We start from the raw sequence: 14,691 nt of genomic DNA on the forward strand, positions 1-14,691 counted from the left end.
TTCTAGGACACCTTGCAGGGAGTGGCCTTCGGAAAAGATGTAGTATATTAAAGAGACCAGCACATACTAGGGATGCAGAGTAAATGTTAAATCCATAAACCTATTAGTGAATGATGTAGTCCTGAAAGGGGTAGTGAGAGGAGAGCCAGATTCATTCTGTGTAGAGCCTGTGGGGTCTGGGTGAGGGAGTGTGAATCCATGGACAGACAGGAAAGGCACTGGCAGATGGAACCTCAAATGTGCTAGAGTAAAGTACAGAGGTCTTAGAAAGAATCTCTGTCAGAGCCTGGCAATGGAGAAGAAAATGGATATCTTAGGACTAGACTCAGTGAACCAACAGGGGACTGGATCTAAGTTTGAACAGGCAAAGCTTTGTTCCTTTAGATGGAGGCCAAGTGGGAGCCAAAGGAAATAGCTTACTGTGGGTCTAGATGGTAGAAATAGGTTTGGCAAAGGGCAGGCCCAGCAAAGGGACTCAAGGTGTAGGTCATGAGCATCTAGGAGATAGTAAGGAGTATCTCCTAGGAGCTTAAGGAGTATCTAGCACAAGGATGCTCACTGTTCAGTGATCTTTTCATTCAACAATTATTGACACCTACTGTGTACCAGGCACTGTTGGAAACACTGGGGATAAAATATTGAACAAAACAGATGCATTTGTGAAACTTACATTCTTTTTTATTTTTTTCAGCTTTATTGAGGTATAATTGATACTATTGTAAGATATTTAAAGTTTATATTGTGGTGATTTGATGTACATATACGTTGTGCAAGGATTCCCACCATCTAGTTAATGAACACATCTATCACCTCACTTTTTTTTTTTTTGATGAGAACATTTAAATTCTACTCTCTTAGCAAATTTCAATTATATAATATGGTGTTATCAACTGTAGTCATTTATGTTTCACGTTAGCTCCTCAGACCTTATTCATCTGAAAATTTAGAGTCTGTAGCCTTTCAGCAGCCTTCCCATTACCCCCCATCCCACAGCCCCTGGCAACCACTCTTCTACTCTCTGTTTCTAAGAGTCTGACTTTTTTCTTAGATTCCACATATAAGTGAGATAATACAGTATGTGTCTTTCTCTGACTTATTTCACTTAGCATGATGCTTCATTGTTCATCTGTGTTGTTGCAAAGAGCAGGATTTCCTTCATTCTCATGGCTGGAAAATACTCCATCGTATGTATATGTATTGCATCTTCTTTATCCGTTTATTCATTGATGGACACTTAGGTTGTTTACATATTTTGGCTCTTGTGAATAATGCGGCAATGAACACGGGAGTGTAGATACCTCTTTGATATCCTGTTTTCATTTCTTTTGGATATATACCCAGAAGTGGAATTGCTGTATCATATGGTGGTTGGTTCTATTTTTAGTTTTTTACGGAACCTCCATACTGTTTTCCATAGTGGCTGTACCTATTTACATTCCCACCAACAGTGCAGGAGGGTTTCCTTTTCTCCACATCCTTGCCAACATTTGTTATCTGTTTTCTTTTTGATAAAAGCCATTCTGACAGGTGTGAGGCAGTACCTCATTGTGGTTTTGATTTGCGTTTCCCCGATGATTAGCGATGTTGAGCATTTTTTCATGTGCCTGTTGGTCATCTGTATGTTTTGTTTGGAAAAATGTCTGTTTAGGTCTTCTGCCCATATTTTAATTGGGTTGTTTGGTTTGTTTTGATACTGAGTTGTATGAGCTGTTTATATATTTTGGATATTAACCCCTTATCAGTCATATCATTTACAAATATTTTCTTCCATTCAGTAGGTTGTCTTTTTGTTTCATCAGTGATTTTCTTTGCTGTGCAAAAGCTTTTAAGTTTAGTTAGATACCATTTTTTTTAGTTTTGCTTTTGTTTTCTTTGCCTTAGGAGTCAGAACCAAAAAAATATTGCTATGATTTATGTCAAAGAATTTTTGGTCTGTATTTTCTTCTCGGAGCTTTATTTCAAGTTTTTAAGCCATTTTCAGTTGATTTTTGTGCATGGTGTAAGACAGTGGTCCAGTTTCATTCTTTTGCACATGGTTGCCCAATTTTTCCAATCACCTTTTATTGAAGAGTGTTCTTTCCCCAAGCTTACATTCTTGTGGGGGAAAGTACACAGTAACCAAATAAATAAGTGCATGGTACTATGTGGTGGTACATCAGATCAGAGTAATTGCTTTTGAGAAAAGTAAAGCCAGGAAGGAGGGATGGGAAATGCTTGGCTGTTGCAGTTTTAAACAGGATGGCCAACTCTATTTAAGTGAGGAGGTAACATTTGAGCAAGCTCCTGAAAAAGGGTTTAGTGAGTTTCATTCCTATGGGAAGGAAATAGAACTTGTCCTCAGTAGTATATTTCAACTCTGTTGAACATCTCTCAAAATTTTCTGTCTTGCTATTTTAAAATTTAATTGCATCAGCAAATGAATATGTGAAGGAGAGGAGGATGCCATTTCTGAAGGAGAAAGAATAGCCATAAAAGGGATGGTAGGGAAATCTCCTTCTTAATTGCTGAGGAAGCTGTGCCCAGTGAAATTGAGGGCCACAGGTGTTTGATGGCCTTTGCCGTCTTGCGACCTCAGTCTATAGAAGTTGTTTCTGACAATCATCAGTTGACAGTAGAATAATAGGTTTTATTTTGACAGCAGAAGATTATTGCATGGTTAAGCTTTAACAAACACTCATAAAGTCTTTTTATCTGGGGAGCTTAAACTTAATGCCTTGCATTGTAGCACTAATGCTTTGTGCTTGTTTGTCTCTCACAGCTTCGTAGAAAGCCAACCTCAGAGAGGCAGACGGGATGGCTAGCTCAGCCCGGGAGCACCTGCTTTTTGTGAGGCGTCGAAATCCCCAGATGCGGTACACACTGAGTCCAGAGAACCTCCAGAGCCTGGCCGCCCAGAGCTCCATGCCCGAGAATATGACTCTACAGCGGGCCAACAGCGACACCGATCTGGTGACTTCTGAGAGCCGCTCCAGCCTGACTGCCAGCATGTATGAGTACACGCTGGGGCAAGCTCAGAACCTCATCATCTTCTGGGACATTAAAGAGGAGGTGGACCCCAGTGATTGGATTGGACTTTATCACATAGGTGAGTCAAATGAACTGGACTTGCTTGTGACTTGATCATACATTTCACTCTGACATTATATTATTCTGTGTTTTCTCCTGGGAAGAAATTCATACACATAATTTAAAGCAGCCAGATCCTAGGCACTTTTTCTTCTTCTTTGGGGCGGGTGGGGGGGGGCAGTCAACAATTATAAATACCTTTTGCTGATATGAATACTGTGGTTATATCTCTACCTTAATTAAATGTCAGAACCTGCAGTATTTTCTTTTTAAAACTTCACTTTGCCCTTGATCAATAATCACATTTGGAAAGAGGTGGCTATTAACATTTACTAGTATTTTTAAACCGATGAAAAGGATGTTTAGACTTAGATAACTGATATGAAAAAATGTGCTCGTTCAGAAGGTTGAATTACATTAAGAACAACTTATAGTCTAAAGTATCTTTTTATTTCAAAATTCCTTGATGTGTCCTAGATCAATTAGGTAAAGAAAGTGTCATATTCTCCTAACAAATGACTTAGAAATAGGTTACTATTTGTTTTAATGAAAGCGTCCTAGCTCTGTTTAGCTGATTTGCATCTGTTATTCATAGGTGAGTGCACGATGAGTAGCACATTCCAGAAAATATAAGTATCTACTTTAATTGAAAGCAAAAATCAAAAAAAAAAAAGGGGGCTTCCCTGGTGGCACAATGGTTAAGAATCTGCCTGCTAATGCAGCGGACACAGGTTCGATCCCTGGTCCGGGAAGATCCCACATGCTGTGGAGCAACTAAGCCCATGCGCCACAACTACTGAGCCTGCGCTCCACAGCTCGTTAGCCACAACTACTGAGCCCATGTGCTGCAAATACTGAAGCCCGTGTACCTAGAGCCTGTGCTCCACAACAAGAGTTTATCTTATTCCCAAGTGACCAAAGTCACAAAATCTTGGTGTTCTTATATTTCACTTTCTAGAGAATAGGCCAGAGTCCTAAATCCGGAATTAGTCCAAAGATATAGCTAGGAAAATAGAATTAGGAAATAAATCTCTTTTGAAAAGTGCTATTCTTCTTTAGTTTATTTCAAGCTGTTTCTGTACCTTTCTTATGTATCCTCATTGTATTTTTGCTTCCCTATATGAAATGTGTTTCTTTTTTTCCCTTTTGGCTACTTTCAACATTTTTTTCTTTATCTTGGTTTTCAGCAGTGTGTCTATTATGTACCTAGGTGTGATTTTCTTTTTATTTATCCTGGTTGTGATTCTTTGAGTTTTTTAAGTAAATGTTTTTAATGAAAACTGTGAAAATTTTGGCCATTATATTTTCAGATATTTTTTCTATCTATTTTCACTTTCTTCTTGTTTTTCTGAGACTTCAGTTACACATTCGTTACATCATTTCATATTGTTCTACAAGATCCTGAGGCTCTGGTTAATTGTTCTTTAATCTCTTTGGTATTCAAATTCAACCATTTCTACTTACCTATCTTCAAGTTTACTAACTTTTTCTTTTTTTATCTTCATTCTCCTGTCAGGCCCATCCAATGGATTTTAAAATTTCAGTTATTTGACTTTTCATTGATAGAATATGGATTTCTCTTTTTACAGTTTTAATTACTCTTATGAGAGTCCCTATGTCTTAAGTCTGTCAGACCATATCTTTGTTCAGGTCTTTGAATTGATTTGAATACAGCTGCTTTAAATTCTCTGCTAAATCCAATATCTCTGGGGGTCATCTAAGGGTCCGTTTTTATTGTCTGTTTTTCTCTTGACCATGAGTCCCATTTTCCTGTTTCTTTGTATATTCAGCAACTTTTTACTTTACACTGGACATTGAGGATTCTGTACTGTAGAAATCCTGAGTTCTGTGGCATACTTTTTATTTTAATGTTAATTTTTATTCTAGTTGGCATATTTATTTCCTTGAGCTTTCTATGTATGATGTAACACTTGGTTAGAATGGATCTATGGAAAGCCCAGTGTAGTTATGCAGCACTTCTAGCTTGATGGCATTCAGCCTTCACGTTTGGTCTCCTCTATGGACTTTGTTAGGGCTTGGTTTGGGGCTTTGTTAGAGTAGGTCTACTAGGCTTTACTCTAGGACTTTGTGCTTATTCCTAAGTAGTGGCATTTCTGGTGTCTTAGCTGAATGCCTGGAATGTTAACCATTCTCTCTGGCTCAGCTGTAACTTCAGTGTTCTCCAGCACTGCTTGACTTCTTTAACTCCACTACACTCTCAGTCCTGTAGCAGCTGCTCTCTGGAAAGAAGCCTTGGTAGTCTTGCCCTGCACATGTGCAGCCCAGACCTTAGCCAAGGGCTTATGGGGGATCCCCATGTGGACTTCTGGCCTTCATTCCCCCATAGCTCTTTCCTTTCCAGTGCCTTGCCTGGAGATTCTAGTCACTTCAGTTGACCCAAACTCTGATTGATGCCTCCTTAGCCCATCAGAACTGCCAGGAAATTGTCCCCCAGCTGAGATCTGGGTGGTCGTGGAGTCAACTTATAAGTTTCCCTTCACTTTGGGATTTTAATCTATTGTGCAATGTCAGAAAACCACTGCCTTCTAGTTTTACAGTTGCTTCATTAGGAAGGCAAGTCTGGAACTAATTACTGCAACATGGCCTGAAGCAGAAATTTCTCCCCTGCTTTTGATTTAGGGTAGACAGTAAGAGGTTCCACTTAATTTTTGCATCTAGCCATTTCCAGAGAACTCTGAATAAATAATAAATGATAGTTTGAGTCCCATATGTTTGTCTCCTTCTTAGTGTATTTTCTAATAGTTTTAGATCCCTAGCATGGAAAAGGTGTGAGGAATTGGCACCCTCAGACCTCTTAAGGGGATGGGATGAACACAGAGACTAGAATTCAGAAATAAAAGTATCATGTAGGTGGAATGAGGTATGTGGTATTTTCAGGCATGCTGTTGGTTTTAACAGGTCTTCCACAGTTAATGGCTTTAAAAGGCACACATCCTAACATCTAGAACATTAAGGATGGCTCATTTATGTAGTTGCAGAACTACAGCTGTGTTTAAAAGAAAGATTGGCTATCTGGGACCTCAAAGTGAGTGACAGGGACCTTGGTTTAAGCAGAGATATCCATTTCTTTCCTGGGGCTAGGATGGACTGTTCTGACCTCTGGACTGGAGACAGCCTCACTTCTGTGGGGACTTTGCCATCCCATGCAGTGAGGGACGGGTGACAGCACTGTGGTCTTTAGCTGGCAGCCATCTCCTGATCCCTTCTTCCTTATGGGGTCAGGGGGTGGGCAGCAAGCCCTTGATCTCAGGGCAGGCAGGCCCTCTCCAGACTCAGGAAGGGTCTAAACTGATGTGGTAGTCCAACTAGTGAGTAGTCAGGGAGTACACATGTGACCCAGTTCTGGCCAGTGATATGTAAGGGAAAGACTTTGGGGAAACTTCCTTTTCTAATGAAAAACCAGAGCCTCATGAAGAGAGTCTTTAAACCTCCCTTTCTCTTGTACTTGGGACTCTGGTGAAAGGATGTGATATCTTGAGTTGTGGCATCCATGTAGCAACCATAAGTTATCAATCAAGAAAATTAAAAGCCAAGAATTACAGAGAAGAAAGAGCTTGGACTGGAACTCCAAAGTTCTTGCTATGCATGAAAAAAAAAATCTTCACCTCTGTTTAAGTCATCATTAGTGAGGCTTTCTTGTACCAGCAGTTATTCCTAACTGAGTCATTGGGGTGGCTGTTATGATGAGAAAGGGGAAAGGAGGAACACAACTGCTTTTAAAGGCAGGATGAAGAGTGAGTGGGCTACTTCCATAGTTACTGCTTCAGGGTGAGGGCTTGGGCTGCTTTAATATAGGTAAAAACCACTCAGTTGTTTTTAAAAGAAGTAACAAAAAATTGACATAAAAAATTTGAACACTGTAACTCCAAGCCATGCAGAAATTTACAAGAGTTTAATGAATCAATGACATGATGGGAAGAATCTTTCAAATGAGCAGTTAGTAATTTGAAAACGTACAAAACAATTTTCTTGGGCCCTATGAAGGGAAGATAGGTGATATGATGCATTTAGAGAAGACCTGAAAGAAAAGAGGAAATGCAGGGCTAAGATGGGGAAAAGAATGTTGGGGTCCAAGTTACGTCCTAAATTTAAGGCTGTTATGACTAAAGAGGAATATGCATAATAAGTTCTCTCTCAGGCTCTGTGAAATAGGTTTCATAGAAGCACATATAGCGGGAATAGCTTCAGGTTTCTATATCTCTTAGTAGGAAGCAGCCACTCCTCTTCAGCTGTGTCCTGAGAAGCTGGACTGTTTCCTAGCAATGTCTAGTTTTATTTGTGGAACTGAGAGATGGTCTCTATAGAAATAAGTCCCAAAGGGGAAGGATTTGGGTGGAACATAGGCCTGGAGAGGTGTGGCTTATTGGCACACTCCTCATTTTGATGTATTTCTCTTGGCTTACATTTTCTTCCTACCTAGAAGTGTGATTTGTTTTTGTTTCGCTAACTGCTAATAACGTTTTGCACTGTACAGCTTGTTCCAGATGACTTTTAGCACTACTAATCTGGAGGGAAAACATATCCTTCTGGATCAGAAACATACATCTTTCTTTAGGCAGTTTAGCAATGTAGAGATCCTATTGGGAATATAAAGAAAAAAAGTTTGAAAATATCAGAACACCATTTGGGGAAACTTTGAGTGTGAACATCGTTCTTAAAGCAGAAGCTAATTGTATTTTCTCCTTCCAGAAAGTCTCATATACACCCTGAGATTTCCAGAGATGATCACAATGTACCTATAGCCCCAAATCTCCAAATTACAACAATTAATGCCTTGCAGATGGTTTCCAGAAATCACTAGGTTTATAATTTAGTGTTGGTATCTAAAATTAGAATCGACCCCTCACAAATTTAATAGTGCTACTCATTGCCTCCTCCTAAGCTGTCTAAATAAAAAGAACCAAATGCTTATCTTGTGCAAGAACCCTTAGGGTACTCAACACAAACAGCTTTCCACGAAAAATCAAGTGGACACTTTTTAAAGTGGAGGCAGAAAATATTAAATTTGTTTCAGGCTCACTATCTAATTCCCCTTAACCTTTAATCTTGTGCTCATTTTTCTGGCTCTTCAAAAGAGAAACACTTCAAGAATCTTAATTTGCCATTTCTTATGTGCAGGCAACTTCAGGTACCTGAACAGAACTGGGAAAATGCACATTATGAAAATTAGAAGTTTACACTGTGCTGTACACCTGTGCTTCTCACAGTGCTGGTCTCTGAACTGTTTGTTACTGATCTGTAACTCGATAAGAAACATTCTCCAGAATGTAAATCAGTGTAACAGCTTCCTTCATTGAGAAAATCTTGCTATTAAAAGATCATCTAAACTAAATAAAGTGCCTATTGATGTAGGTATTTCATATTTTGGATCAAGGTTCTTATCTTGTCATCGACCGGTAACAGATAAATAATTTATCAGCATTGTCTGGACCGTCCTTTGAGTATACCTCTCAGTCCTGTGCATTGATTGTGTCTTCAAAGATAGATGGCAGAACAATTGCACTTTGACCCTGTCTTAAAAAAATCCTGGCTTATGTATTATGACATTTTTCATACTTCTTTGCATTTGGATGGTAAAATGAAGTTGCAGTAGTTATCCAAGGCATTGGGATCATGTATTTTTGAGCTCCAAATTTAAGCTGATGTTTTATAGATTAAAAACTGAGGTCCAGAATGGTGATACCATTCAGTTACTTGGAGTCAGTCAAGGCTGGGACTTAAGAGTCTTGTGTCCCAGTCTTCATGTTTTCCCCTCTGTGTTGAAAAATACAGTCTAGTGGTTTTCAACCTTTAGTTATTTTCTCAGCACTTTCTTGGTTTTTGCAATATTGGGATTATCACTTGTGCTATTAATCTTTTTCTTTAAACCATCTGATTAAAAGAAAGCAAACTGGTTATGTACCCTGACCTTGTTCTAAGCAGTAAGGTCTGGGAAAGGCTTGCTGTGTTAGCTATGTTTCTTCCTAACATACATTAACAGTTAGTAATAACTGTGTCTATGGGCCACCCAGGATGGGCCACGCAGCACACTTTGAGAAATTCTGAGGTTATCAGTGATTAAGAGGACAGGCTCTAGAGTCAGACAGACTAGTAAATTCAGATCTACTTACTAGCTGGGGAGAATTATGTAATCTTTTTAAACCTCAGGTTTCTCATCTTAAAAAAAAAAAAAAAGACTAAGGAAAGTGCCAGTATCATGAGAATTAAATGAGATAATGCACGCAGTGCTCTTAGCAAGGTACCTGGGCTCATTGTAAGGGCCTGCTGATTGTAAACTGTCATCCTTATGTTGGCTACTGTAAATAATAATGAAATCCTCTCCTTAGTAGTCTAAAGCAGCAGCACGAATTTACCCACTGAGTGAGTCCATAAGAAGGGATTTCCAGATTAAAGTGGCATACTAACTTACTTCTGCTTACAGAAAACAAAATCCATTCTTTTGAAATTGAGCTCTAGGAATTATACAAAGCACTTAAAATATGAATGCTAAATAATGCAGTGTTCTAAGATGAATATTATGTAGGTTCTAAACCAGCGTGCTTTCCAAGGTGATAGGAAAGCTGCCGTTTAATCTGAAATTCAGTCAAATGGAACAAATAATTTATGTGTTAGGTATTTAGTTTCCAGAACAGCTGTCAAAAACAGTTAAGAGTATTTGTTCTTAAACTCTTTTTTGGGGTATTTTTACATGATTACTGCCAAAGAAGTGTTGTTTTAGCTCATGTCTTTAAATTAAAAAAAAAAATTATCTTAGAAAATAGTAGCTTTGGAAATGAAATTATTTTTTGGAACAACTTAACTCTAAATTACTTTTTGTTACCTTGTTGTGTTAGGATAGGTCAGATTATGCTACAGTAATTAACTACTCCTGAGTCCTTAGTGGCTTAACAGACAAAAGATGATTTATTACTAATGCTATGTATCCAACATGGGGGCTTGCTTTGTACTGTCTTTTAGGGACTCAGGCTTACCACCTCTTGATTTTTGCCATACTGGATTATTAAAGTCTCAACCATCTTGTCATTACACCATCTGGAACATAGGGCCTCTTTGGGCAGGTGTCGAGGGAAGAGAGAGCTGGAGACTTTTATACCAGCTCTTAAATGCTTTGTCCCCAAAGTGGCACATTTCATTTCTGCTCAGAGTCCGTCGTTCAGCACTAGTCTCGTGATCTGCCTAACTGCATGGGGACTGGGAAATGGGGAGAAGCCCTTGGCTATTTGGTGAGAGTCGGTATCTCTGCCATAGTAGATGTGTCTTGCTAACAACGTCTGGTCTTCCATAGTCGCTGCAAGAATAGATGCTGGAGGTGAGAAAGTGTCATACTTTGGGATATACTTTGCAAGGTGTTCAGAAGACTGAATGAGAGGACACATCTAGGGCAGGACCAAGGATAATACCCAACATTATGGATGCACAATAGCAGTTACTGGAATCTGAATTCACAGCATTGCATTGGTGTCTCAGATGATCGTGGATCTTCCTTTATTACGCATGCTGAAGATTTGGTTCACAGAGGAGTCCATGAGTTCAAAATGGTAGTGGAACACTTCCCTGGACATGACGTAGGTTTCAAAAAATTGTATAGCTCAGTGTACTGAAGACACTTTAGTATATTTTATCCCCTAACATACTGGTTGACAGCAATACTTGAAATAGGTATTCTTCTCTCCATAGAGTGACATGGTTTTTATTTTCTAGCCAGTTATTCTCTAAATACTACTTGATTTTTTCCCCCATGCTGATTTGTGTCACTTTTCCCTAAAGGAGGCTTACGTAGGTGCCATAATTATTAAATGTTAAATAATTGTAAATATTTTGTGAAAATACCATGGCCTGAGGTTTACAAATGTTTCATTCTGATATAACCCATTACTGAGTACAAAATAATCCTTACCACACATGCTAATTTTGTAATGTTTGTTTTAATTGGCTTTTCATACTTTCCTAAGGACTAAATAGTGGGCACATCAATAAAGAAAGAACATTTATAATGCCATCTTTTTATCCTGATATCTCTCTTAAAGTCAGTTTGTCTGTTATCAGTTGTCCTATTAGCTTCCTTTTGGTTAGTTTTTTGCTTGATGTATGTTTTCCCACCAATTCACTTTCAGCCATTCTTTGACTGCTTCACATATACCTGCTGTAAATCATCTATAGCTTCATGATTTTTATCCAGTCTGTGTGACCATCTTTTAAAATTGGTGCATTTAGTGTTTTTACATTTGGTATTATTTTTTCATATATTTGAATTTATTTCCACATCTTATTTTGTTTTCTATATATTGCCTGCTTTTTCATAGGTATTTTTTTCCTTCTACTTTTATGCCTTCAGTTGAAATGATGAGTTTCCTTAACTCATCCCTACCTCCCGCTTTCTTCTTCAATCTGTTTGCTTGGCAGTTGAACATTCTAGTTCTAGTCTGTTAGTGGTCACCCTAAAATACAGGTCATGTATAATTAACAAAGGTTTTAATGAATCAATATATTTAAGCACCTCTCAAACTGTACAAGGATCTTAGGAGAGATTCACTACAATCACTTCCCTCCCCATCTTCTTTTTTATTGTTGACATTTAATTCCATCCTGTTTTAAACCCTTTCTTCCATATTGTCTTTATTATTATTGTGTTTTTTTCATAGACAGGAATTGTTCTGGTTATATATTTTGCATAACAAACCACCACAAAACTTAGTGGCTTAAAGCAACAATTTATTGAGTGAGTAAATAATTTAAGGATGAAAAGAAAAGACATCTGAATCAGCAAAACTAGAGTACATGGGGTTTGACTTTCTTGCAACACACACACACACACACACACACACACACACACACACACACACACACACACACACACACACACACCACCCCCCGAAGTTGCATTCTAAAATAAATGGAAGCAAGTAGGAGGAGTTTAAATTTTACCTTCAAACCCTTGTTGATTTACCAAATCAAATCATTCTTTTTTCTGGTTAATGTAGGTAATGATAAAAGATGTCAGGTATGTCTGAAATCTTCTCTTCATTTTCTCCAGTGAGTTTTCCCCTTTATGGGCTCTCACACAATCTCTATTTCATTTTGTACCATTTGTTTGTATCTTTAGTTTAAACCAGGCTTATCCTGGCAGTCTTTGAGGTATAGAGCTGTGATAACTATCAAAGTCATTATATTAATTTCTGTCAGTTGTTTCCTACAATCTGAATGACATTGTTGGATTTTTGAATAACGACAGACTCACTTCACTTCATATGGACTTCAGAGAAACTGTATAGAACAACTCATCTTCAGTCTGCTTTAAGTTGTGAGTGCCAGAGTGTTGTAACACAGTTTTAATGGTGACATTAAGGAATTCTTCCTCTGAGTTCTTGTAGTTCGACCTTCTGTGTGTATTTTTTATTTCAACTGTGAATTGCAAACTCTCAATGTATGCATGCTCATTGAGAAAAACTGATTTGTATTTTTTATTTCAGTTATGAATTGCAAACTCCTAGTGTTTATCTACTCATTGAGAAAACCTGATTTTTTCTTTTCTTACATCAAAATTTATAAAACAACAAGTAAATATGATAGATGGTCATATTTGCTCAATTTACTGTAGTTCATAAAATCATTATGAAAACCACACTAATACCTTAATTACAAACAAACTTGAACTGGGTTAAGTCTCGTGGACCCATCAACTCAGCATCAGGAATAGTGTGGATAAGAGGATGGTTTTGGAATTGGGGTGTGAGACAGACATGGATTTAGATTCTGACTCTGTCACTTAGTTGGCGCTTGGGAGTTTTTTAACCATTCTGAGCCTCCGTTTCTTCATATACAAAGTGGGAACAATACCAACTTTACACAATTGCGAGGAAGATGGAACAAGCTAACACTTGTGATATGTATACAAGGGGAATTGTTTCGTAGGAGGTAGCTGCCACATCAACTTCAAACATTTCTTGAGAGCCTCCTATTTGTCTGCCACTAGGCAATAGGATACAACATGGATCAGCTCAGAGTTCAGTGGGGTGCATGATGCAGTGTGTTCAGAACAACGTTACAGAGGCCATGAGAGCATGGTGGGGGAACAGTTTAATGCTTGAGGTGGATTCGGGAATGGGAAGGGTATAGAACGGGCTTCACCAAGAAGGTCAAAGAGTCATTCTATGAGGCGGGAATTGCACGTGCAGATGCAGTCTTTCCCATGAAGGGCTTCATGTGCAATGTTTGAAGGTTGCGCCTCTGTCCCCATCCCCTTTCTTCCTGGCTGACTTCTGTGTATCCTTTTAGACAGGATTCAGAAGCCACCCACTCTGTCATGCACCCCGCCATCTGTTTCAAGCAATCAGTCCGTTTTCCTGCTCCCTTAGAAACTTTTTCACATCACTGTTTCAGTGCTGATTGCACTGTGTTGTAATTTATCTTCTTCCACATTTGTCTCTTCAGTTGCACTCTTAACTCTTTAACTGTGTCCTGTTCATGCAGTGTCCTGAGCAGCTTTCAGTGCCGCATTATTCATGCAGATCAATCAATTTCATTAAAGAATAGGCTTTAGGCTAGAGCAGTTATGACACAAAAGTAAATACTTTTTTATTGAAGATTATTTCATGTTATGTTTCTTCTTTTTTTATTGAAGTATAGTTGATGTTAATATTATATAAATTACAGTTGTACAATATAGTGATTCACAATTTTTAAAGGTTATACTCCATTTATAGTTATTATAAAATATTGGCTATAATTCCTGAGCTGTACAATATATCCTTGTAGCTTATTTAGTACATAATAGTTTGTACCTCTGAATTCTCTATCCCTATATTGCCCCTCCCCGCTTCGTTCTCCCCGCTGGTAACCACTAATTTATTCTCTATATGTGTGAGTCTGCTTCTTTTTTATTATATTCACTAGTTTGTTGTATTTTTTGGACTCTACATATAAGTGCTATCATACAGTATTTTTCTTTCTCTGTCTGACTTATTTCACTTAGCATAATATCCTCCAAGTCCATTGATTTTGTTACAAATGGCAAATTTTCATTCTTTTTTATGGCTGAGTAGTATTCCATTGTGTGTGTGTGCACGTGTGCGCACACACACAAACACACATCTTCTTTATCCAGTCATCTGTTGATGGACATTTAGGTTGCTTCCATATCTTGGCAATTGTAAATAATGCTGCTGTGAACATTAGGGTGCATGTATCTTTTAGAATTAGTGTTTATATACCCAGGAGTGGGACTGCTGGATCATAGGTTAGTTCTATTTTTAGTTTTTTGAGGACCCTCCTTACTGTTTTCCATAGTGGCTGCACCAGTTTACATTCGTACCAACAGTGTAGGAGGGTTCCCTTTTCTCTACATCCTCACCAGCATTTGTTATTGTGTTCTTTTTTTCATGTCCATATTTTTTTTTAATTGGGGTATAGTTGTTTTACAATGTTGTGTTAGTTTCTACTGTACAGCTAAGTGAAGTAGAGTTCCCTGTGCTATACAGCAGGTTCTTATTAGTTATCTATTTTATACATATTAGTATATATATGTCAATCCCAATCTTCCAATTCATCCCATTCCCCCACCCCCCATTGGGTTCTTTTTATTGATAGCCATTCTAACAAATGTGA

General features: G+C 38.2%; 1 protein-coding gene across 7 annotated transcripts in view; it reads left to right on the forward strand.

Moving 5' to 3' along the window:
* The window catches only part of HECW2 (HECT, C2 and WW domain containing E3 ubiquitin protein ligase 2), a 417,065-nt gene that overhangs the window by 163,884 nt on the left and 238,490 nt on the right, over window positions 1–14,691 (forward strand). For all 7 annotated transcript variants that reach the window (XM_073807454.1, XM_033859936.2, XM_073807452.1 and 4 more), the window contains exon 2: window positions 2,759–3,085. In XM_073807454.1, the coding sequence (XP_073663555.1) occupies window positions 2,794–3,085 (292 nt within the window). In that variant the 5' untranslated portion in view covers window positions 2,759–2,793. The remainder of the gene's footprint in view (window positions 1–2,758; window positions 3,086–14,691) is intronic.

This window comes from Tursiops truncatus, chromosome 7, assembly GCF_011762595.2.
Source record: "Tursiops truncatus isolate mTurTru1 chromosome 7, mTurTru1.mat.Y, whole genome shotgun sequence".
Lineage (NCBI taxonomy): Eukaryota > Metazoa > Chordata > Mammalia > Artiodactyla > Delphinidae > Tursiops > Tursiops truncatus.